The 26,496-nt window shown below is 45.9% G+C and overlaps 1 protein-coding gene across 2 annotated transcripts in view; it reads left to right on the top strand.

The window, feature by feature from the left end:
• The window catches only part of ADAM12 (ADAM metallopeptidase domain 12), a 779,249-nt gene that overhangs the window by 603,309 nt on the left and 149,444 nt on the right, over positions 1-26,496 (top strand). For both annotated transcript variants that reach the window (XM_075348446.1, XM_075348445.1), the window contains exons 12-13: positions 1,865-2,042; positions 25,410-25,499. In XM_075348446.1, the coding sequence (XP_075204561.1) occupies positions 1,865-2,042; positions 25,410-25,499 (268 nt within the window). The remainder of the gene's footprint in view (positions 1-1,864; positions 2,043-25,409; positions 25,500-26,496) is intronic.

Here is a 26,496-nt window from a genome sequence, read left to right as displayed (position 1 = left end):
CCCTGACCCCATTAACCAAGGCCACCCCAAATCTCCTCACCTCTAGCTGCCATGACAAGTTATAAAGTTAGTACAAAAAACCCAACACTCCACCGCCAGAGTTTTATGTTTGTAAAAGGTACCATAACATAAGGGGCACTTTGCACACTACGACATCGCAGGTGCGATGTCAGAGCGGTCATGTCGAAAGTGACGCACATCCGGTGTCGCACTTGACATCGTAGTGTGTAAATCCTAGATGATACGATTAACGAGCGCAAAATCATCGTAATCGTATCATCGGTGTAGTGTCTGGGAATTCCATAATTACGCGACTGCGACAGGTACAATGTTGTTCCTCGTTCCTGCGGCAGCACACATCGCTGTGTGTGAAGCCGCAGGAGCGAGGAACATCTCCTACCTGCGTCCTGCAGCTCACGCCGGCTATGCGAAAGGACAGAGGTGAGCGGGATGTTTACGTCCCACTCATCTCCGCCCCTCCGCTTATATTGGCCGCCTGCCGTGTGACGTCGCTATGACGCCGCACGACCCGCCCCCTTAATAAGGAGGCAGGTCGCCGGCCAGATCGACGTCGCAAGGCAGGTGAGTCCATGTGAAGCTGCCATAGCGATAATGTTCGGTACGGCTGCTATCACAAGATATCGCTGCTGTGACGGGGGCGGGGACTATCGTGCTCGGCATCGCAAGCATCGGCTTGCGATGTCGTTGTGTGCAAAGTGCCCCTAAGGACTGGTGGGCGGCATGTTCACTAGTCTGGGTAGAGAAGGTGATGATTCCGCATGTTCTTCTAAGGTACCTTCATACTACTTTCCCCACCCCCTCTAGCAACTTTCTACCCAATTATTCATTGAATCCCCACCCATGTGACCGAAACTCAACCCAACACACACAACCTAGCTGCTCCTGTTTATGTAATGGAGCCAGGGGCGGTAGTCATGGGTGTCGGTTGCAGTCCTCAACCGGTACGCTACGGACACGGGTGGCAGAGTGTTGTGTTGAGCTGTTACCTGTTGGTGGCTGGACGTCCCGGGCTTCAGCCGGCCTTTCTGGATCCCGTTCACACTGTGCGATGTTACATTGGGCGTTACTAGAGATGAGTCCACAACCAGCTAAAACTTCAACACCTTTACTGTACACTTGTTGATACAAAATTAATGCAAGACAGGAAAAAAAATTTTTTTTCATTTAATTAACTAAAATTATTAATATTTTACAATTTGCTGATCCGAGTAGAATTGAATTTGAATTTTTTTTATCCTTTAATAAATTTGATGATTTTGCTCTAGTTGATTTTTTGCTAAAATAAATAGAAAAATTCATGCTAGTGGGAAATTCCTCCGTATTATAGATGACTTTTGTGGAAATAAAGATCAAAAATAAATCTTTTTCATACTAGTAGGAAATTCCTTCGCAGTATCGGTGTCTACAGCCTACACTTACTCACTATCCTGAGTTATCGCTTCGCTATGTTAAGGATGTGGTTCACTGTTTTTGGCGAGAAAATAGGGCTTGTATTTTCTTTATGTGCCAACTGGTCCACGTCCAGATGTAATATAATCATATTATGCTCTGGCACTATAAGGGCAAAAAAAATGTATTTGTGTAAGGAGTAAAACATGGACCACATATGTCTCCAAAAGGAGGGGAAAGTCTTCCCGTTTTTTACACAAAGTCCCTCTCTGTGACTTCCACAAACAAATGGCTGGACGCTTCCCAGTATGACCAGTATCATGCTGACTTTCTTGGGTGTTGGCAGCCTGAAACAAGCCAGCACTTTAGAAATTCATAATTATTAGCAAATATTTCTTTGCAATAAGACAGATCTGACTGATTTAGCATTGCTTTCCCCTCTGTTCTCCTGCAGATACCCATTCCCAACAGTGTTCAGCAGCTGCAGCAAGAAGGACTTGGACTCCAGCCTGGAAAAGGGAGTGGGCATGTGTCTGTATAACATGCCTGAAGTTACAGAATCATTTGGAGAACAGAAGTGTGGAAATGGATATGTGGAAGAAGGAGAACAGTGTGATTGCGGAGAACCTGAAGTAAGGTCTACCATGTTCCCAAATACCGCATGTGTGTGTGACGCCCTGGCCTATCAGGTCATCACAGGGTATTGTGCAATCTGCCCTTATGTGCAATATCCACCTCCTCCTTGGTTACGGGTCCCTAACCAATGGTGTTGCCAAAACCAGCTAATCAAAATCCTAGGAACACTCTGCACCACACCCACCAGATACACCAGTGAACGGCCTGAGTGGAATAGGGTCGCCCACGTGGAGGGTTGGTTAGGGGAGGTCAGGAGTGTCAGTGAGTTGAAGAGAGTGTAGCGTTGGAAGTGGAAGTGAGAGGAGGTCAGGAGCTGGGCTCCTTGGAACTACTAGGTAGCAGATGTTGGTCTGGGTCTGGTAGGAGCTGGACCCCCCGGTCACAGGTGATTGTGAGAAGGGCCACGGAATTGTCGTGGAGGACAGACGGTGGCCTTGTACCATCACCGGGCTGGGCCAGGGCACGACGGAGTACATGGGTCCTTGGTCAGGGAGTAGCTTCAGGCAACCTGACAATTTACCCAACGAGAACGGAGTCTTCAAGATCCGTTCCCACCCGCTCCAAAATCGGGGTACTAGCGCAACAAGAGGGATAGCACTTTCCACCAATACAGTCCAAGAAATCCCAAGCGTGAACCCTGAGAGCAAGCTCCCTCAGTTAGCCATACTGGGGAGCAGGACCCGACTAGTTTTAGGCTACAGGAACCAACCAGAGAAAAACAAGGTGCCACGGGAAAAGGTCACAGATCAACAGGCAACACCAAAGGAAACGGGACCCAGGCGTACTCCCCCTCAGCGGCAGCGGTGTCCAGAACTTTGGTTTACTTCAGTTGTCGGTGTCAGCGTTATTGGACTGAGAGAGTATGCAAGTGACCCTTGCCTCCCCAACGGCACCTCCCTGTCACCAACACCGAGTCCCGGGGCAATTTCCCCCTACCCGTGGAGGGGTTAAACACCTGGCTGCCCACTCCATCGCCACAGGGTACTCCCAGCCACAGCAGTGGTACTCCACCTTACCACACACCACGGGTGGCATCACGAACTTTCAATACACCTTACCCCTTGTAAATACCCCCCTTCATTCGAGTGGCCGCGAGACCCCCAGGTCCGGATGCCCCTCGAGCCACCGCGGATCCGGATCTGAGCACTTCGGCTGCTGACACAGGGGCGGTACATTTGCACTGCTATAATGTTTCTATAAAGCGCCAGATTAAGTTGGTGAAGGGCACTTCGCAAACATATGCTGGTAACTTGATCTCACTTCTGGCACCTGATCTCACTTCTGGCACCTGATCTCACTTCTGGCACCTGATCTCACTTCTGGCACCTGATCTCACTTCTGGCACCTGATCTCACTTCTGGCACCTGATCTCACTTCTGGCACCTGATCTCACTTCTGGCACCTGATCTCACTTCTGGCACCTGATCTCACTTCTGGCACCTGATCTCACTTCTGGCACCTGATCTTACTTCTGGCACCTGATCTCACTTCTGGTACCGGATCTTACTTCTGGCACCTGATCTCACTTCTGGCACCTGATCTCACTTCTGGCACCTGATCTCACTTCTGGCACCTGATCTTACTTCTGGCACCTGATCTCACTTCTGGTACCTGATCTTACTTCTGGCACCTGATCTCACTTCTGGTGGCCACATATGGACATGGCTTTCTCCACCAAAGAGGAGGAATAACCTAAGGCTCTTTGACCACAGTGCAGAAATCAATAACAAGTTGTAAAACTGGTATCTTCCTAATTAGTCTCCTCAGGTAAAAAGACCTGAGTGCAAGTGCTACCTCTGCATGCCCGATAGTTATGCCAATCACTGGCGGACGCAGACAAAAAAAGGGCCCTGTGCAATAAAAATATACGGGCCCACTGCAGGCCAAGAAGTCATCAAAATGCACAATTCCACCGACTTTGGAGCTAGATAACTTACTAAGATCAGAATACTCCTTTAGGGCTCTCAATAAGGCAATTATTAAGAGATCAAAACTTTCATGATTAGTAAAACATAATTTATTTCTGCAAAATCTTGTTTTATTAAACTGATGCTATTTCTTAATCTTGGAGCTGCTGCTTAGGAGTCTTCTGAGGCTTGTCCTGCTCCATTGAACAGTATTATTTACAGGTGCTATTGGAAGAACAGTTAAAAATATCAATCTCCATTTTTTATTCAGTAGGGTTAGTAACATGAGAATAAGGCTGAGATCTGGAAAATAATTACTGGCAAGGGTCTCCAAGATAATTATTAATATAGTAGAGTCAGTGAGTTCTGACTGTTACATTCTCGAGGTTACCAAGGACAAATTGGGATCCTTTTCACAAGGGCAATTAATTATGTAGTCATCTGGAGCTGTTACATCGTCATCTGCTTATATTATATTGTTGGTGCCTGGGACTTGATGGGTCTTTGACACTGACCTTAAAGGTGTTCTCCAGCTCCAGATACAGGTGTATTTCAATAAATTAGAACAGAATAATAAATTAGAACAGCATCAAAAATTTAATTTGTGCACCTTTTTCTACCACACTTTTTCCTTCTACTCAACTTTCCATTAATATGCTTGGATACAGCACTCTGGGAACAGCCAGCTTCTTTAGCAATGACCTTTTGTGGCTTTCCCTCCTTGTGGAGTATGTCAATGACTGCCTTCTGGACATCTGTCAAGTCAGCAATCTTCCCCATGATTGTATAGCCTACTGAACCAGACTAAGGGACCATTTTAAACATTTAGGAAGCTTTTGCAGGTGTTTTTTGGTAATTATTCCAATTTTCTGAGAAAATTTCTTTTGAGTTTTCATTGGCTGTAAGCCATAATCATCAATATTAACAGAAATAAACACTTTGAAATAGATCCCTCTGTTTGTAATGACTCTATGTAATATATGTCTTTCACTTGTTGTTTTGAATTAATAAAATAAATTAACTTTTTGATGATATTCTAATTTATTGAGATTCACCTGTATGTGTTATGGAAAATACTGGAATTGAAGTGAAGAAATATAAGTCATAGCCTATAGGTGATGCATACTCCATCTTTTCTTTTCTTCAGACCTTGCTTCTTGGTTGAATTTCCCATCAGCACAGCTGGGCTACAGTGCTTTCCATCAGTTATGGTAGTCTAAGACACGCCTCCTGATGTATCATTGGGTCATGCTGCTTCTTTCTCAGGCCCACCCTCCGAAGTTCTGCTTCTTTAGATTGGCTTAGGAATATAAACACAACTTGTGGATTATATCTAATACAAGGGCTGGAAATTTTTAAAGTTCAGATTAAGGTCATCTCCTAGAACAGGGGTGGGGAACCTCCGGCCTGCGGGCCATATACGACCTGCAATGCCCTTTTATGCGGCCCCCGGGCAGATTCCCGGGGGTGGCAGTGCTCGAGCCGCCACCGCCATCTTGTGCGTCGCCGGCCCTTTAAATCCGCACATGTGCTGCTGTGCTTACTAATGCGTTCTCCCGCTGACCAGTGTCAGCGAGAGAGGACTTACTTTGTGGGTGGGTTTAGTGCTCTGCGTTGCCCACCCTCTGAGCTGCGTTCCCGCCCCCCCGGCAATCGTAGCTGCGTGCCGCCCCCTGGCCCTCTGAGCTGCGTTCCCGCCCCCCGGCCCTCTGAGCTGCGCTCCCATCTCCAGCTCTTGGAGCTGCGTGCCGCCCCCCGGCCCTCTGAGCTGCGTTCCCGGCCCTCTGAGCTGCGATCCCGCCCCCCGGCTCTCAGAGCTGCGTGCCACCCCCCGGCCCTCTGAGCTGCGTTCCCGCCCCCCGGCCCTCTGAGCTGCGTTCCCGCCCCCGGCCCTCTGAGCTGCATTCCCGCCCCCAGCTCTCGGAGCTGCGTGCCGCCCCCCGGCCCTCGGAGCTGCGTGCCCGCCCCCCAGCCATCGGAGCTGCGTGTCCGGTGCCTGCTCTCCGGTGCCTGCTCTCCGGTGCCTGCTCTCCGGTGCTGTGAGTCCGGCGCTGCTGTGTGTCCAGCACCAGCCCTCTGCTGCTGTGTGCCCTGTCCAGTGCTTTGTGGCCCCCCTCCCCTCAGTGCTGTGTACAACCTAATGCTGTGTATCACCTCAGGTTTGTGTGTCCCTCCTCCCCCCCCACTGATGTCAGGGCTCCGCAAGTGATATCTGTGCCCCCCCAGTGGTGCCTGCGACCCAGCCCCTCTTGTGTGGTGCCTGCGCCCCAGCCCCTCTTGTGTGGTGCCTGCGCCCCAGCCCCTCTTGTGTGGCGCCTGCGAGAGGGGCTGGGGGCATATACATCACAAGAGGAGCTGCGGGCACATACATCACAAGAAGGCTGGAGGCATATACAATACAGAAGGGACTGGAGGCATATACATCACAGGAGGGGCTGGGGGCATATACATGTCCCCAGCCCCTTGTGTGATGTATATGCCACCAGTATCTCCTGTGATGTATATACAGCGTCTGTTATGTGATGTATATGATTTACCAATCTTATCACAAAGAGTTGACTGCGCTCCAGACCCAGACAAAAATGAAAAAGCAGCTGTGAGAAGCAACATGATTAGTATCACCAAACATTACAGCTGCACCAAAGAGAAGCCGCTCCGGCCACCACAGTAGGGGTAAGTTAATTAATTGTTTGACCAAATATAGCCGGGTCATTTTCACACTGATAATTTTGTGTGGCCCCCGAAGGTTGGTAGAAATTTCCAAATGGCCCCCGGCTGAAAAAAGGTTCCCCACCCCTGTCCTAGAACATCAAAGACTCTAAAAAAAAGAGAAGACTTCCCAGACCAGACAGAAACTATCCTTTGGGTCGCAAAAGCCAACTAGGACAACAGCCCTTCTGCATGCTTTCTTGAGTGTCATAAGGCTGGAAAACCGGACATGGAAGGGCTGGAGAAAAGAGTTGCCGTAAAAGGAGCATGCAGCAATCACACTCTTTCCGGTAGACCGTCACTCAAAGATAGCAGCTATGTTTAATATATTATACACTGGGGATAAAAAAAAATTGACCAAGAGACTTCCCCAAGTCAACTGAGTAGAATCAGACTTTGTAAGGGAGATCCTTGTTTTTACTATTTTGATATAATGCCAGGATTCTGCTGCCTGAGAGGCACTTCCAGGTTAAGAGGACGCTGGCCCTTTAAGAAATGGGCGTGGCTGCAGGTGCACCCTTAGCACAGAACTAGGAAGCCTGTGATGGGTACACAGCCTCTGAGAGACAGCAGCATGGGACCTGAATGGAGCAGCCACCGCAATAGGGCCAGACGGGTGAGAGGGCTGACATCCCTGCCGGGGGAGGGAGGCAGGACAAGACAGGGACGCCGGTGTGGGTGCTACAGCCTCCAAGGAAAAGAGCCCATCTGTATGGTTTCTTGCCTGTTATATGGGCGGGAAATGGACATTTAAGGGTTGGAGAAAAGTGTTGCCTTAATAGGAGCATTCGGCAATCACACTCCTTCCGGTAGACAGTCACTCAAAGATGGCAAAATCATCAAGAAACTTCCCCAAGTCAACTGAGTAGAATGAGACTTTGTAAGGCAGATCCTCGAAAGATGCTTTCAGGATACTTTTTTTTTACTATTTTGATATAATGCCAGGATTCTGCTGACTGGGAACATGGGAGCAGCGTCTCACGCCGAGGTGCATTCTCCTTTCAGATAAGCTTATTTACTGCAAAGCATTGCAAAAATGACGAGTCTAATAAAGAATAATAAGGGTGTAATCACGAACAGATGTTAAAAGTCTGTTCTGATGATTGAAATCCTGGCACCGAGTAGAAAAGAAAATCATGAATCACTTCTTATTCCCCATTTATTTTAGAGTAATTATAAAATATACATCCCTGTCTCCCCAAAGTCTTTGTTCTTAAAGGGATTGTGTACTTCTCAATTCTTTTTAATTTTGAGAGTGCCTAAAAATAATATAAAAATATATATTATGATTATCTTACCAATCCCCTTACTAATCCTGCTGCTTCTCTTTAAATGCTGTCCAGCTGGACTCCATATTGTTTTTTCTGGCTGAAGCAGCCAATCACTGGGGGTCACATGTTCATCAAGCCAGAACAGTATGTATTGGGACCTGCACTATACTTCCTGCTGCTCCATCCAAGCATAGTGCCAAAATATTATAGCCTCTATATTACAGGTGTGTCACGCTTGACAGACAGTTTTGAGGTGTCCGGCTGTAGAAGGTTGCAGCGTTTGGCTACACAAAATGCTTCCTGACATTCTATTCTGCATGCTGTGGTGTAAATGGTATCCTTGTATCTTTTCTGCTGAGGGTTAATCTTTTTCCTTTTAGGACTCTGTGGATCTCCTTTTTTATATATACAGTGCCTACAAGTAGTATTCAACCCCCTGCAGATTTAGCAGGTTTACACATTCGGAATTAACTTGGCATTGTGACATTTGGACTGTAGATCAGCCTGGAAGTGTGAAATGCACTGCAGCAAAAAAGAATGTTATTTCTTTTTTTATTTTTTTTTTAAATTGTGAAAAGTTTATTCAGAGGGTCATTTATTATTCAACCCCTCAAACCACAAGAATTCTGTTTGGTTCCCCTAAAGTATTAAGAAGTATTTCAGGCACAAAGAACAATGAGCTTCACATGTTTGGATTAATTATCTCTTTTTCCAGCCTTTTCTGACTAATTAAGACCCTCCCCAAACTTGTGAACAGCACTCATACTTGGTCAACATGGGAAAGACAAAGGAGCATTCCAAGGCCATCAGAGACAAGATCGTGGAGGGTCACAAGGCTGGCAAGGGGTACAAAACCCTTTCCAAGGAGTTGGGCCTACCTGTCTCCACTGTTGGGAGCATCATCCGGAAGTGGAAGGCTTATGGAACTACTGTTAGCCTTCCACGGCCTGGACAGCCTTTGAAAGTTTCCACCCGTGCCGAGGCCAGGCTTGTCTGAAGAGTCAAGGCTAACCCAAGGACAACAAGGAAGGAGCTCAGGGAAGATCTCATGGCAGTGGGGACATTGGTTTCAGTCAATACCATAAGTAACGTACTCCACCGCAATGGTCTCCATTCCAGACGAGCCCGTAAGGTACCTTTACTTTCAAAGCGTCATGTCAAGGCTCGTCTACAGTTTGCTCATGATCACTTGGAGGACTCTGAGACAGACTGGTTCAAGGTTCTCTGGTCTGATGAGACCAAGATCAAGATCTTTGGTGCCAACCACACACGTGACGTTTGGAGACTGGATGGCACTGCATACGACCCCAAGAATACCATCCCTACAGTCAAGCATGGTGGTGGCAGCATCATGCTGTGGGGCTGTTTTTCAGCCAAGGGGCCTGGCCATCTGGTCCGCATCCATGGGAAGATGGATAGCACGGCCTACCTGGAGATTTTGGCCAAGAACCTCCGCTCCTCCATCAAGGATCTTAATATGGGTCGTCATTTCATCTTCCAACAAGACAACGACCCAAAGCACACAGCCAAGAAAACCAAGGCCTGGTTCAAGAGGGAAAAAATCAAGGTGTTGCAGTGGCCTAGTCAGTCTCCTGACCTTAACCCAATTGAAAACTTGTGGAAGGAGCTCAAGATTAAAGTCCACATGAGACACCCAAAGAACCTAGATAACTTGGAGAAGATCTGCATGGAGGAGTGGGCCAAGATAACTCCAGAGACCTGTGCCGGCCTGATCAGGTCTTATAAAAGACGATTATTAGCTGTAATTGCAAACAAGGGTTATTCCACAAAATATTAAACCTAGGGGTTGAATAATAATTGACCCACACTTTTATGTTGAAAATTTATTAAAATTTAACTGAGCAACATAACTTGTTGGTTTGTAAGATTTATGCATCTGTTAATAAATCCTGCTCTTGTTTGAAGTTTGCAGGCTCTAACTTATTTGCATCTTATCAAACCTGCTAAATCTGCAGGGGGTTGAATACTACTTGTAGGTACTGTATACATATACATATACAGTGCCTACAAGTAGTATTCAACCCCCTGCAGATTTAGCAGGTTTGATAAGATGCAAATAAGTTAGAGCCTGCAAATTTCAAACAAGAGCAGGATTTATTAACAGATGCATAAATCTTACAAACCAACAAGTTATGTTGCTCAGTTAAATTTTAATAAATTTTCAACATAAAAGTGTGGGTCAATTATTATTCAACCCCTAGGTTTAATATTTTGTGGAATAACCCTTGTTTGCAATTACAGCTAATAATCGTCTTTTATAAGACCTGATCAGGCCGGCACAGGTCTCTGGAGTTATCTTGGCCCACTCCTCCATGCAGATCTTCTCCAAGTTATCTAGGTTCTTTGGGTGTCTCATGTGGACTTTAATCTTGAGCTCCTTCCACAAGTTTTCAATTGGGTTAAGGTCAGGAGACTGACTAGGCCACTGCAACACCTTGATTTTTTCCCTCTTGAACCAGGCCTTGGTTTTCTTGGCTGTGTGCTTTGGGTCGTTGTCTTGTTGGAAGATGAAATGACGACCCATCTTAAGATCCTTGATGGAGGAGTGGAGGTTCTTGGCCAAAATCTCCAGGTAGGCCGTGCTATCCATCTTCCCATGGATGCGGACCAGATGGCCAGGCCCCTTGGCTGAAAAACAGCCCCACAGCATGATGCTGCCACCACCATGCTTGACTGTAGGGATGGTATTCTTGGGGTTGTATGCAGTGCCATCCAGTCTCCAAACGTCACGTGTGTGGTTGGCACCAAAGATCTCGATCTTGGTCTCATCAGACCAGAGAACCTTGAACCAGTCTGTCTCAGAGTCCTCCAAGTGATCATGAGCAAACTGTTGACGAGCCTTGACATGACGCTTTGAAAGTAAAAGGTACCTTACGGGCTCGTCTGGAACGGAGACCATTGCGGTGGAGTGCGTTACTTATGGTATTGACTGAAACCAATGTCCCCACTGCCATGAGATCTTCCCGGAGCTCCTTCCTTGTTGTCCTTGGGTTAGCCTTGACTCTTCGGACAAGCCTGGCCTCGGCACGGGTGGAAACTTTCAAAGGCTGTCCAGGCCGTGGAAGGCTAACAGTAGTTCCATAAGCCTTCCACTTCCGGATGATGCTCCCAACAGTGGAGACAGGTAGGCCCAACTCCTTGGAAAGGGTTTTGTACCCCTTGCCAGCCTTGTGACCCTCCACGATCTTGTCTCTGATGGCCTTGGAATGCTCCTTTGTCTTTCCCATGTTGTCCAAGTGTGAGTGCTGTTCACAAGTTTGGGAAGGGTCTTAATTAGTCAGAAAAGGCTGGAAAAAGAGATAATTAATCCAAACATGTGAAGCTCATTGTTCTTTGTGCCTGAAATACTTCTTAATACTTTAGGGGAACCAAACAGAATTCTTGTGGTTTGAGGGGTTGAATAACAAATGACCCTCTGAATAAACTTTTCACAATTTAACAGAAAAATTAAAAAAGAAATAACATTCTTTTTGCTGCAGTGCATTTCACACTTCCAGGCTGATCTACAGTCCAAATGTCACAATGTCAAGTTAATTCCGAATGTGTAAACCTGCTAAATCTGCAGGGGGTTGAATACTACTTGTAGGCACTGTATATATATATATATATATATATATATATATATATATATATATATATACATACTCACTGGATATTTCAGCTGTTAATCATCATCACTACCCCTTGTGTCCTTAAATACCCACATTTTTCCTTGGTGTCTGCTGGTGATAGTCATATTCCTATACAGGCCTTAGGTGCAAGCAGGCAACTTGTATTCATCTCGAGAAACATTGTTTGTTTTTTGCTATACCTCTCCCAGAATCATCCTGTAGATAAGTTGTTCATATACTTTTTCCTGTGTGTGTTCCCTGTGTGTTCTTTAGAACTTAGTGTGGTTGACTAAGCATTATTCCATCCGTTTCCTACCTAGGGCCCAGTTCAGGGTCAGCCAGGGCCAGGTATCCTGCTCGTTGCACAGGTGCAGAACCTATCTGATAGTCATCAGCACTTCCCTTGGTGTCTTTAAATACTCTCATTCCCCTTAGTCTTTGCTGGTGATAGAGTTACAAACCTACACAGGCCTTGGATACAAGCTCAGAGCTCAGTGGGGTTGACTAAGTATTATCCAATCCATTTCCTACTTGGGGTCCAGTTCAGGGTTTGCCAGGGCCAGGTATCCGGCTCGGCGCATAGGTGCGTAACTTATCCAGGGTGGTCAGGGGTGCCAGGGGCCAGTGGAAGGTTTGATCAGGGGTCACCATCTACCCCTTCCTTAGTCACGTTTTTACTATTATCCCATCCATTCCCTACCTAGGGCCCAGTTCAGGATTAGCCAAGGCCAGGTATCCTGCTCGGCGCATAGGTGCGTAACTTATCTAGGTGGGTCATTGGAGCCAGGGGCCAGCGGAAGGTTTGGTCAAGGGTCACCCTCTCCATCTTCCCTTGACACAGGGTTTCCCTTCCCTGTCGCCATACACGTGGTACTTCCCTGTATCTAGCATGACAATCTAGGGACCACACTATACATAAACTAAATGGTGTGGATTAAATTCCTAAATAAAAAAAATATACGGTACATATCCCAAAATGGTAGTTTTTCGAAGTATTTAAAGACCTCATATAGCTATGACAATGCAAAAAAAAAATAAAAATATACATTTTATGCAAATTAAAAAAGCTAATAAAATGTGTGTGGTCTTAAAGACCTAAAATAGCCTGGCCCTACAGGGGTTAAGCATATTTTATTGAATATTCTCTGACTTACTTGCTATTGAATATTTTTTTTTTTATCTTGGTCTTCTTCTTTTATCACAAAGTGGAGTGTCAATTGACTAGATGGGTAATCTGGAGTTAAGTGCCCCCGCATGTCCGGAATGTCAATGCGTCTATGCGTTGCCTTAAATCCATAGCCCATGTCCATTATGTTTTACTGCTCCTGCCGATGTCTACCGCACCTGCCGTGCTCATGAGTTACGAGCAATCATTCTTCTCTGCACGCGAATATTTAAAATGTATAACACTTAAGCCAACATGCGCTGAACCCTCATCATTTACATGCACAGGATCATCCCTCTCCTCTAAAAATGCACCATCGTTTCCGGAAATTAATCATCTCTCCAATTGGATGAATTATTTTCTGATTGCACAAAGTTCTTCTGGTTTAAATAGCGTGTTAAATGCAGAGCAGAAGAATAGAAAAAAAAATAATAAAAAAAATATTTTTTTTTTTGTACCGACAATGCCTCTGAAAAGGGGTGATTTAACATGACAAAGTAGAATATCTTTATGTTACATCGTTGCCTAACAGTGTGAGGCCCAGCGTTACGAACCGCGCTACACAGAAATTCATCTCCTCCGCCTGTGTCTGCTCTGCCTGCTCTGCCACTTTTACTGATTGCATCTCACAGATTCTCGGGGCTTTTTTTTTATTTTCATTTTTTTTTTATCTTCTTTACACTTAGGTTTTGCAAAGTAAATAATGTGCTGCCAAACTGTGCACGAAATGTATTAAAAATAGCAGAAAAGAAACGCTGTATATAAAAAGTTTTGCCAAATGCAAAAAAATTATATTCTTTTCGTCTATTTCATTTTTTATCATTTTTTTAATACAAAAAGACATAATTTATTTACTCCCCCCCAAAATTGTCATGATCTCATTCAGTGGGGCTGCACTTATTTATTAGAGGGCCATTGATCTGATTGATTAGATATTACTTTCCCTCTTTGGTCTAGGGGTTGTCGCTTGGGGTACGGGAGGTCATGGGTTTGAATCCTGGCCAGAGCTCATGGACTGTGACAGCCTGTTGGGCTGCGACCAATGGTTTACTTTCCCTCTTTGGTTCAGTGGTATGGTTGTCACTTGGGGTACGAGAGGTCATGGGTTTGAATGCTGGCCAGAGCTCATTGACTGTAACAGCCTGTTGGGCTGTGATTAATGTTTTACATTACCTCTTTGGTCAAGTGGTATGGTTGTTGCTCGGGGTACGAGAGATGATTGGTTTAAATCCTGGCCAGACCTCATGGGCTGCGACCAATGGTTTACTTTCCTTCTTTGGTCTAATGGTATTGTTGTCGTTTGGGGTACAAGTGGGGCTGCACTTATTTATTAGAGGGCCATTGATCTGATTGATTAGATATTACTTTCCCTCTTTGGTCTAGGGGTTGTCGCTTGGGGTACGGGAGGTCATGTGTTTGAATCCTGGCCAGAGCTCATGGACTGTGACAGCCTATTGGGCTGCGACCAATGGTTTAGTTTCCCTCGTTGGTCTAGTGGTATGGTTGTTGCTTGGGATACGACAGGTCATGGGTTCGAATCCTGGCCAGAGCTCATTAACTGTGACAGCCTGTTTGGCTGCGATCAATGGTTTACTTTCCCTTGTTGGTCTAGTGGTATGGTTTTTGCTTGGGGTACGAGGGGTCATCGGTTTGAATCATGGCCAGGACTCCTGGGCTGCAAACAATGGTTTATTTTCCTTTTTTTGGTCTAGTAGTATTGTTGTCATTTGGGGTACAAGATGTCATGGGTTTGAATCCTGGCCCAAGCTCATGGTCTGTGACTGCCTATTGGGCTGCAATCAATGGTTTTACTTTCCCTCTTTGGTCTAGTGTTATGCTTGTCGCTTGGGATTTGAGAGGTCATGGGTTCGAATCCTGGCCAGAACTCATGGACTGTGACAGCCTATTTGGCTGCGATCAATGGTTTACTTTCCCTTTTTGGTCTAGTGGTATGGTTGTCACTTGGTGTACGATAGGTCATGGGTTAGAATCCTTGCCCGAGCTCATGGACTGTGACAGCCTGTTGGGCTGCGACCAATGGTTTAGTTTCCCTCTTTGGTCTAATGGTATGGTTGTCGCTTGGGGTTTGAGAGGTCATGGGTTCAAATACTGGCCAGAGCTCATGGACTGTGATAGCCTGTTGGGCTGTGACCAATGGTTTATTTTCCATCTTTGGTCTAATGATATTGTTGTCGCTTGGGGTACGGTAAGAGAGGTCATGGGTTCGAATCCTGGCCAGAGCTCATGGACTGTGACAGCCTGTTGGGCTGCGACCAATAATTACATAATATGACAGTGCCAAGGAGACACTTGTGTGTTTATTTTTTTTTTTCCCCAAATTCATTGTTCCTCTCTTCTAGTCTCAGTTCTGGTCTGAGGATAGGAACAATGGACATTTCCATTATACTGTATGGAACTATAATACAAGGCACAAAGCATGCTATAAATATACATTGCATGATTGCATGCCTTCTGTTTTATACATGACATGCTCCATCTCAAGAATGCTTCCAAGGCAATGATGGTCATCCATGAGGCAATAAGCAGAGAGTCTGTGGTTCTGAAATATTGACTCATTTTCGCTTTATGTGCTGCCATGTAGAACAGATGCGGTTTTGCTATATACATTGACCATAAGTCTACATTTGGGTAGCCATAATACACGTCCATATAGAAGTCATATGTTTAGTGCCGTGAATTTGAACCCATCAGGACCAAGCAGAGAATTTTTTCCAAACCAAAGTTTGTATAGATTACCCAGCATTGGTGTCACGGATGTATCACAGCCTGTTACAGAGGTCTCACGGCCAGCTGACAATCCAGTGGCAGCGAGTGTTAGAAAATCCCTGAGATTGGCAGCACATGTTATTATCTGACAGGTCGCTGTTTCTGCAGCAGTGGATTCTAGGACCCTGGAAGACTGTCAATTTTTCCTCTAAGTTGTCAGCCTCTCACTTCCTTTATAAACCTCACCCTGGGGGTATTTGGATGCGGTTTATAGTTTGTTCCTGACTGAGCTGTGGAAATTTTGTCTTGTGTTGATTCATACTTCTTGAGTTGCTACAGCTCAGATAATTGTTGTCTTTGCTATCTACTAGGGCTCTAGTGATTTCAGTTGTGTTTCCCCTGTATTGTTGTTCCCTTGTGTCCTCCTTTTGTGTTAGTAGTGTTGACATAGAGCTCATGCCCTCCATCCTTACTTAGGGTCCAATTGCCAGGGTGAAAAGGGCTCCAGGTATACCTTCTCAACAACAGGTGTGAAACCTGTATAGGGTTGATGAGGACAGTCAGGGTGAGCTTCTAATTGTAGTCAGGGGTCATTACTTCCCCCTCTTTCCCTAGCTATAAGGTTTTCTTTCCCCCTTCCTGTGTGGTGTCTTATACAGCTGGCTTAGCCTCTCGCCCCTGTCGTGACAATTGGGCTCTGCCTCTTCTTTGATAGAAAAGACTTGTACTCTCTCTAGGGGCATACATAGAAATCTTGGTGCCCCGTAGTAGAAGATAGTTAATGGGAAAACCCCTTTAAAATTACTTCTGTTCCCATATTTGGTTTTTTTTTGCTTCATTTTTGTTTGTTTTTTAATTTTCTTGTTGAACAGAATTTTGATAGGGATCAAGGATTTTGAAACATTGGTTCGTTCTTGTGAGGAAATATGGCATTTCAATACATGCCAATCAACTGACAATTATACCTATTTACACCCATCCTGACCTGCAGCAAGGGGGTCACCATATTCAGAATAGTAATGCAATACCCCATCCTGGACCAAATAGTAAGGGGTGAAAATGAATTATAGTGAGGTTGAAGTTCCTGAGCAGAGCCAGACCCCTGGTGGCAAAAGTAATTCAGCTAGGGATGTGGGCGGGCGATTTCTAGTTTCAGAGAAGCTTCAAAGGGGACTTCAGACAGTCTGGATCCCAGGTAAGGAGTACAATATTGGCGGTAGCTCCCACAAATATGGCAGGCACATTTGTGACCTCAGGACAGTTTGACGCATATCACACATATTTTCCCTAAATTGTGGGACGTGCGTATCAGTCCATGATTATTAACTATCCACTGGAGGACAATAGATGCATCATGTTTCCTAGCTATGGATAGATAAAATCTTAACCGGAAACATGATGGTAATATATTCTGCGTGGGTCGCTCAGAGGTGGAGATATGAGAAAAGCTGCCATTTCATAATTATTGGGAACCCGAAGGCCCACCCCATGTCCAGCCCTGTCATAGGTCACCAGGTGGGAGGTATGTGGGAGGTACATGGGTTCAGAAAAACCAAAGTAGACATTATGGTTGGGGTTCTACTCAGAGAGGTCACATCCAGTAAACATGTAGGGAGTCCCTAAGAAAACAAATGGCTCCACAGCGCCTCCCCTGTGCTAAGCCAGGACCAAGGCCTAGCAACAAGGAAAAAGGTAACTGATTCATATGTACATCTGCTTGCAACAATAACTTGTATCTGCATTTCTGACCCTAATACCTGTAAATTCATCTTGTATATATTGTATTATCTAGTGTGCCATTAAGGCAATTCAATCTATAATTTAATCTTGGACTGCTCTTTTATCTCGATCCATGAATCCCATGTTTGTGAGCTTGACTAAAGCAGGCTTTACACGCTACAATAAATCTTACGATGTGTCGGCGGGGTCACGTCGTAAGTGACGTACATCCGGCATCGTAAGTAATATTGTAGCGTGTAAAACCCACGTGCGATTGCAATTGAACGAAAAACCGTTCATCGCATGCACATCGTTCAAAACCTAAAAATTGTACGTCGGGTTGTTCAATGTTCCCGAGGTAGCACACATCGCAGTGTGTGACACCCCGGGAACGATGAACTCAGCTTACCTGCGTCCCGCGGCTCCCGCCGGCAATGCTCATCTCCGCTACTCCACTTCTACTGGCCGGCTGCCGTGTGACGTTGCTGTGACGCCGAACGTCCCTCCCACTCCAGGAAGTGGATGTTCGCCGCCCACATCGAGGTCGTATGGAAGGGTAAGTACGTGTGACGGGAAATTATCGTTTGTGCGACACGGTCAACAAATTGAACGTGCCGCACATACGATGGGGGCGGGTACGATTGCATACGATATCGTATGCGTAATTGTACCGTGTAAAGCAGGCTTTAGAATAACACGCAACCTGGGCCGGTTTTTGGCCCTATATAATCCTGCTAAAGGACCAGGTTTATATTTAACGAGGAACTGGTGGCAGGCTACCTGGCTGGTAGGCCCTCTTTTCACTGGGGCTAGTGCAAAGGGTCTGTCGGCCTGTCGGGGTTGTGAGTGAGTGGGGTGTCATGCCGGAGGTCGCGCAACCTGCTCTTTCTCTCTCTTCGTGCCTCCCTGTGCCCACATGAACAGGGAGTGTCAGTGTAATCCTGTGCCAAGCTGACCTTACGTACCCTTTGGGGGTGTGAAACGTCACGTGTTGGCGGAAGTAACAAGGCCATTTCGTGTCGCTCCAACTTTTTTGAGATGTCAGTGTGGGGCCGTGAGGGGTGGTTTCATCACAGATCGATGAACAGCAGTGGGAAATATGAGTGACCCCCTTCCCCCCGGCTGTTCGTCATATATTGGTGACAGCAGTGGGATGTCTGTGTGATCCCCATCTGTTCGTGACAGTTTTGATTAAGGTTCTGATCAGCCTCTTCTGTGGCTATTTTTGGAGCTGAAAGTATATGTAGACATTATTGTGTTGTAGTCAACACATTTTTTGCCTACAAGTTTTCTGATCTGTAACAAACTAATAATTTGATCTGTATAAGCCTGGACCAGGGACAAACTGAGGATGGGGATTTCTTCAGGTTCAATGCAAGTAATTTCGAGAGAGTGCACTTTTCAAAGAGATGTTCAGCTTGGACAGTTTTTGCCTACATGCTATTTGAAGGCTTATGGATGTCATAAACAGCAAAACATCAATCCTTAAAGAGGTTGTCCACTACTTTCATATTGAGGAAATGTTCTTAGGGTAAGTCATCAATGTCTGATCGACCGGGGTTCAATACCCTGCACCTCTGCCAATCAGCTGTTCTCAGTGCTACCGCCGGTAGCAGCCTGTGGCCGGAAATGCTCAGTTCTGGAGCTGCTCCGTCAACTGATATCGGCCATGGCCAGGTACAGCACATCCACCTTCCATTCAAATCAACAGGAGGCAGATGTGCAGTGCCCGGCAGCTGCCGCTATCAGAGAGCGGGGCAGCTCCAGAACTGAGCAATACCGTTCTACCTGCTGCCTTCGCCAGCACCGATAAGAGGTGGGGGGTGCCAGGTGTCAGACCCCGACTGATCAAATAGGATAGGCCATTAATGTAAAAGTAGTGGACAACCACTATAAAGGAATCAGTTAGTAAGTTTTTGCTATGTAATCTGAAGACAGCATGCTGCAGGGGTTAAAGGAAACCTATCACCAGATTTAGTGACTATAAGCTGCCGCCACCACCAGTGGGCTCTTATATACAGCATTCTAACATACTGTGTATAAGAGCCCAGGTCACTGTGTAGAACGTAAAAATTACGGTCGGTATGGTGCAGACTGGTCAAATGGGTGGCTCCGTTCTCTGGGTGCGGCGCTTCCTCTTTTGCCCATCTTTGTCCTCCTTCTTCTGAAGCCTGGGTTCATGACGAGTCCTACATCATGCACACGTGCCGGCATTGAGGTCCTACGCAGGCGCACTACAATACTTTGATCTGCCCTTATAACTTATGTGTTTCGTATGTAAATGAGAAGAGAAACTAGTCCCTTGGGCGTCGCTCCGCCCCGTCTAGTTTGCCTTCTTTTTGTGGTATCACGCTCTTGTGGGCGTGATACCATGGAGTTACATGAGCGACGTCACCGTCAGCTCCTGGAATCCAGCGCGTGCGCGCTTCTCATTTGCGCAGCTTTCTTCGCGGGGTGTACACTTGTCGGCTTCACAAGTGCTCTGTGCATGACCTGAAGACTCCTACGCTTCCGACTATACGCAGAGCATGTCTAAAGCTGCCAAGCAAACACCCAGCTAAGAAGGCTGCGTGAATGAGAAGCGCGCACGCGGAGGATTCCAGGAGATGATGGGGCGTGATCACAGGGGCGTGATACCTCACAAAGAGGGCAAACTATATGGGGCGAAGTGACTCTCTGGGGATTAATCCCTCTGCTCATTTACATATGAAACATATAAGTTATAAAATGTTTTATTAAAAATAAATTTTACAATATATATCACAACACAGGGATGGGTAGAAAGGGGGTTTTAGGTTACACATCACCCTGCTTGTAGGTTAGAGCGCATATGGGACCTGACAGGTTCCCTTTAACCACTGTTCTAGACTTTTTTCCTTTTTTTACAAGAATGCAAAAAGTGGCTTCTACTCTAGTGGACTCTTGTCACTTGTTTCATTTGTGATTGTACTTTATACAACTTCATGATTTTAGCCCTGGTCACCCAAATCTCTAAAGAAACTTAAAAAAAAATAAAAAAAACGTGATGCTTAATTATTAGGGATGATCGAATACCTCAAATATTCGGCTTTGTGAATATTTGCTAATAGGTTGCCGCTATTCGACTATTCGCGAATATTCGATGCGCGATGTAAGTCTATGGGAAACCCGAATAACAACTATTCGGAACTATTCGGGCTTCCCATAGACTTAACTTGCGCATTGAATATTCGCATAGCGGCGACCATAATCGTCGGATATTCGCGAAGCCGAAAATTTGAGGTATTCGATCATCCCTATTAAATGATCTCTTAGGAACCCTAAAGGACGCTTTACACGCAACCACATCGCTAACGAGATGTCGTTGGGGTCACGGAATTTGTGACGCACATCCGGCCTTGTTAGCGACGTCATTGCACAAACGACCGTTAACGATCAAAATTACTTACCTAATCGTTGATCGTTGATGCGTATTTCCTTTCCCGATTATCGTCGCTGTTGCAGGACGCAGGTTGTTCCTCATTGCTGCGGCAGCACACATCGCTACGTGTGACACCCCGGGAACGAGGAACATCACCTTACCTGCGGCCACCCGCAATGAGGAAGGAAGGAGGTAGGTGGGATGTTCGTCCCGCTCATCTCCGCCCCTCCGCTTCTATTGGGCGGCCGCTTAGTGACGCTGCTGTGACGCCGCACGATCCGCCCCCTTAGAAAGGAGGCGGTTCGCCGGCCACAGTGATGTCGCTAGGCAGGTAAGTATGTGTGATGGATGTAAGTGAGGTTGTGCGCCACGGGCAGTGATTTGCCCGTGATGCACAACTGACGGGAGCGGGTACGCTCGCTAGCGATATCGTTGCTTGTAAAGTGGCCTTAAGAAATAAATAAGCGTCACGATTTTTTATTGGTTAATTTAGCATGTTGAATCGTTTACTATAATATTTATATTTGTTATTAAGTTATGACAATTCTTTTTTAAGACTGTTCCCAAATTCGACTTCCAATAAAGTCACGAAAAACATGATTTTTAGCCACCGAGTTCTCACTTAATAAATGCCATGCAGAGTCTGTCGCTTTGTCCTTTACCATAATTCATGGTTCATGCCTTCTCCAGTCTCTTCTTCCTCTCAGCAGTTGCGGTCAGTGAGTTTCTGCAGAAAATACTGTTATCTGAGGATCCTTTATTAGTTCTGTCAGCGCCGGTGACTTTTCTACTGTGCGTCTGGTTATTATTATGCCGGTGGCAGTCCTCCTGGACCACTAGGAATGGTTTCTTAATCTCTGCTATTAAATATTAATACGACCTCAAATATTTTCTTTTTTTCTTTCGTGGAATTAAATATTTTCCAAATTCTCACAAGTTGCATTATGTCTGTAATCCATCTGCATTGAAGAAAACCACCTGAACGGATTATTGCGTATTAATGTTCTTAGGTTTACGGTTTTCACTAATTCTGGTTCCTAGAGGATCTTTAATTTTTTAGGATAAAATGATGAATATTCTAAATAGTTTGGAGCTGTTTTTTTTTTTTAGTTTTTAGTTTAAGGGGAATAAGATTTTCGCGTTATGAATATTCTTTTTGTTTTGTCTGAGAGAAGGGATCTATTAACCATTCAGTGACTGAGTGTGCCTCCTTTGGGAATTCCCATATTTACGGTCACAATTTTCTCGAACCATGCAAGGGTCAGGTGCCCCCATTCAAGACACATCCATAGCAAAATGTGCCCCACACAGTTGTGTACCCCCATATTATAAGACCCGTTTATAGATTTCCCCATCCACAGCTGATTCTATCCACAGATGCTCTCTTTCCATTGTGTCAGCCACAAATGTCCCCATAACAATGTATCAGCCATTGATCCCCATAACAGTGTGTAACCGACAGACCTCCCTACAGATATCTCATAAGTGTATCATCTACACATCCTCCATAACAATGCATCATCCACAGATGCCCATAAGATTGTGTCACCAACAGAATCCCCCATAACATTATTTCCTCAGCAAATCCACTATAACAATGTGTCATCTTTAGATCCCCATAAGTGTATTATCCATACATCCCCCATAACAATGTCATCCACAGATCCCCATAACAATGCATCATCCACAGATCTCCATACCAGTGTCACCAACAGAATCCCCCATAACAATACCTCCTCAGCAAATCCACTATAACAATGTGTCATCCATAGATCCCCATAAGTGTATTATTCATAGATCCCCCATAACAATGTCATACACAGATCCCCATAACAATGCATCATCCACAGATCTCCATACCAGTGTTACCCACAGAATCCCTCATAACAATACATTCTCCACAAATCCTCCATAACAATGTGTCATCCACAGATCCCCATAACAGTGTATCAATCATACTGTACATCCCCCATAACAAATGTGCCATCAAACAGATCCCTATAAGAGTGCTTCATGCACAGATCCACATAACAATGTGTCACCAACAGAAGCCCCCATAACAATAACTTTGCATAATCATCCATACATCCCCATAACAATGTCATCCACAGATCCCCATAACAGTGTATCAATCATACATTTGCCATAGCAATGTGTCATCCATAGATCTCCATAACAGTGGGTCACCAACAGAATCCTCCAATAACAATACATCCTCCACAAATGATCCATAGCAATGTGTCATCTACAGATCCCCATACCCCATAACAGTGTGTCACTAACAGAATACCCACATAACAATACCTCCTCCACAAATTCACCATAATCCGCAGATCCCAATAACAGTGTATCATCAATACATCCCCCAAAACAATGTATCATCCACAGATCCCCATAACGGTGTATCTGTAGCGCCCCTGAGGCCATCAGGGTGCTACAAGGGTTTGCATCCCCACCAGGATACAGGGCCTACCCCCTTAGGTACCCAGTACCCCAGTGCCAGTACCACCAAAAACCCAGGTAATCCCAGTTTTCCCCGACAATCCCCCAATATAATGGTACCTAGCTAGGGTGGGACCATGGATGGCCGCCTAGAGGTGGAGCCAGTCCAGTCCACTAGTTGACCAGGTGGGAGGGGCAGACTGTGGAGAGAAGAGAGTTCAGAGTTGACTGTGAAAGTGTGAAGGTGGGAGAGAAGTGACTCCCTGACCTGGGTTAACGGTCACCTGGTATCCAGGAGAGGTAGTTGCCGGTGGAGTATGGTGGAGTACTCTCGGAACTACTCACCGACAGGGTACAGGACCCTAGGACAGGAAAGAGCTTCAAGCCGACCTGTTACACCTGCACAGCAAGGTGACCATCAAGGACTTCGCTGACCCTAAAGAATCCGTAGACTCAGTAGCAAAGAGAGAGCCGGGTACAGGACCAGAGACTCCAACCCCACAGGGTTCACGCTACTGTCAGGTGGACAGAGGTGGACAAACCACAAACCGGGGACCTCCAGTGCTCCATACCACAGGGACCCCCTTACCAGAGACAGGTGCAGGGGAAGAAGGTACCAGAGAACCAGACTGGCACTGGGACGAAGGGGACCTGGAGGTGAAACCAGCCGGCCTCGGGCAACCAGTTAACACCCGAAAAGTGAGTAAACCAGTTGCACTGAATACCTGTCTAGACTCCTTCTTCCGACGCCCACCGCATCATACACCCGCTGGGGCACTACCCTACTTGCGGAGGGATTACCATACTAGCTGCTAACACCATCAGCCCCAGTAGAGATATTCTGCAGTGGTGGCTCCCTACCTTACCCTTACCCTACCCTACCATAAGTGGCGTCACAAATAAACTCTATTCACAAATCCCCTGTAAATATCCCCATCCCCATTACAAAAAGGGCCCAGGGCACGGAACCGGGAACGGCCACCACCATGACATCCCCGAAACGTACACTGTCCGGAACTGAGTACCCCATATCCCTGGGTGCTACATATCACCCATAGATCCTTCACAACAATGTGTCATCCACAGATCCCCATAACAGTGTGTCACCAACAGAATCCCCCTATAACAATACATCCTCCACAATTCCTCCATAACAGTGCGTCATCCCCAGATGCCTCCCCCCATAATAGTCTGTAAACCATGAAATAACAATGTGCAATGAATGCTCCTATCAGGGAATATAAATTCACTTATTAGGGCCGGGGTTGAGTCAGTATTTTAGGACAAACATTTGATAATCCCAATGAGGTTTGGTGTTTGCCAAAATCTTCTGTGTGATTCATTATGTGTGTGGATTGATAACGCTTGGATCGGAGCCTTTTACATTACACAGTGAAGAGCGTCTTTTTTGGCAGCATAATATTTTATGAGTTATTAAGCGTAAGGTCAGACGTTTTTTTTTTATAAAGGCTGAACCGCCCCTTTAAGGACAGTTGGACAAAATAATAAAATATTTTCTGCCTGTCCTGAGTGACCTTCCATATAAAGAAACAGGAGAAAACTAAACTTCAGAGTCATAAGTAGTCATATTGTTCACGAGTCTTCCTCCACCGGGCGCCATCATCTTCCAATGTGTAGAAACCTTAAGCCGGCGTCACACGGTACGATATATCGGGCGATATGTCGTCGGGGTCACAGATCCCGTGACGCACATCCGGCATCGTTAGAGATATTGTAGCGTGTGGCACCTCCGAACGAGCAAAAATACTCACCTTATCATTGCTCATTGACACGTCATTCATTTTCAAAATGTCGTTCCTCCTTCTGTGCTCCGGTTGTTCATCATTCCCGAGGCAGCACACATCGCTCTGTGTGACACCTCGGGAATGACAAACACAGCTTACCTGCGACCCGCCGGCAATGCGGAAGGAAGGAGGTGGGCGGGATGTTACATCCCGCTCATCTCCGCCCCTCCGCTTCTATTGGGCGGCCGCTGAGTGACGTCGCTGTGACGCCGAACGTCCCTCCCCCTTCAGGAAGAGGATGTTCGCCGCCCACAGCGAGGTCGTTTGGAAGGTAAGTACGTGTGACTGGGGTTACCGACTTTGTGCGACACGGGCAACAAGTTGCCCGTGTCGCACAAACGATGGGGGCGGGTGCGATCGCTCGATAGATCGTCCAGTGTGACCCCGGCTTTACTACATGTATCCACCTTGCTCTTATGTTTCATCATTTCACTTCGAAGCATCTTGAAAAACCATAATGTGAGTGTAGAAATTCCTGTTCTGTGCCCGAGTGGGATTTGGAGGATTCATTACTCTGATTTTCAGACATGAAGGAAAACACTGATGGTCGCGCCATTCTAAGACACTTCTCTGAATTTCCTTACAGGAATGTGCAAACCCTTGCTGTAATGCCAGCACGTGCCTGCTGTACCCTGGAGCCGTCTGCGCGCACGGACTCTGCTGCGAAGACTGCAAGGTGAATGTCAGCATTTTTATATATCTCAGTATTTGTTTTTATAATTTAATCTCTGTATCCAATGAAAATGTCTGATAGCAGCAAACCAAGAATATATGTAACGTTAAATTCCAGTTTGGAAAGTCCAAATATAATCTGCACAAAATGTTGTAAAAAAAGTAAAAACTTCTTTAGGGCTTGTGGATGTCATAAAGAAGTTTACTGCTCAGGACCTCCCTCCATTAGGCAATTTCACATGTCTGTGTTTCCGGTACATGTGGCAACCGGTTTTTTTTTCACAGATACCACACATAACCATTATAACCTACCTCTAATACAGAGTGGTTCCTACAATGGCGTTCTCTCTCTGGGGCGTACTCTAATATGAAGTGACTCCTACTCTGGCAGATTCTCTCTCTCTATGAGGCGTACCCTAATACAGAATGGTTCCTACTCTGGCGTTCTCTCTCCCTGGACTGTACTCTAATAAAGAGTGACTCGTACTCGGGCAGATTCCTCTTTCTGGGGCGTACTCTAATACAGAGTGACTTCTACTCTGGCAGACTTTCTCTCACTGAGGCGTACTCTAATACAAAGTGACTCCTACTCTGGCAGATTCTCTCTCCATGGGGCGTACTCTAATACAAAATGGTTCCTACTCTGGCAAACTACCTCTCTTTGGGTCGTACCCTAATACAGAGTGACTCCTACTCTGTCGGACTCTCTCTCTCTGGGGCGTACTCTAATACAGAGTGGTTCCTACTCTGGTGTTCTCTCTCTCTGAGGCATAGTCTCATACAGCGTGGCTCCTACTCTGGTGTTCTGGTGCGTAATCTAATACAGAGTGACTCCTACTCGGCAGATTCCTCTTTCTGGGGCATACTGTAATACAGACTGACTCCTACGTTGGCGGACTTTCTCTCTGGGGCGTACTCTAAAACAAAATGGTTCCTACTCTGGCGTTCTCTCTCTTTGGGGCATACTCTAATTCAGAGTGACTCCAACTCTGGTGAACTCT

The sequence above is a fragment of the Anomaloglossus baeobatrachus genome, chromosome 5, assembly GCF_048569485.1.
Source record: "Anomaloglossus baeobatrachus isolate aAnoBae1 chromosome 5, aAnoBae1.hap1, whole genome shotgun sequence".
In the NCBI taxonomy this organism is placed as follows: Eukaryota; Metazoa; Chordata; class Amphibia; order Anura; family Aromobatidae; genus Anomaloglossus; species Anomaloglossus baeobatrachus.
Note: the sequence above shows the minus strand (reverse complement) of the source record. Positions and strands in the feature narration are given on the sequence as shown.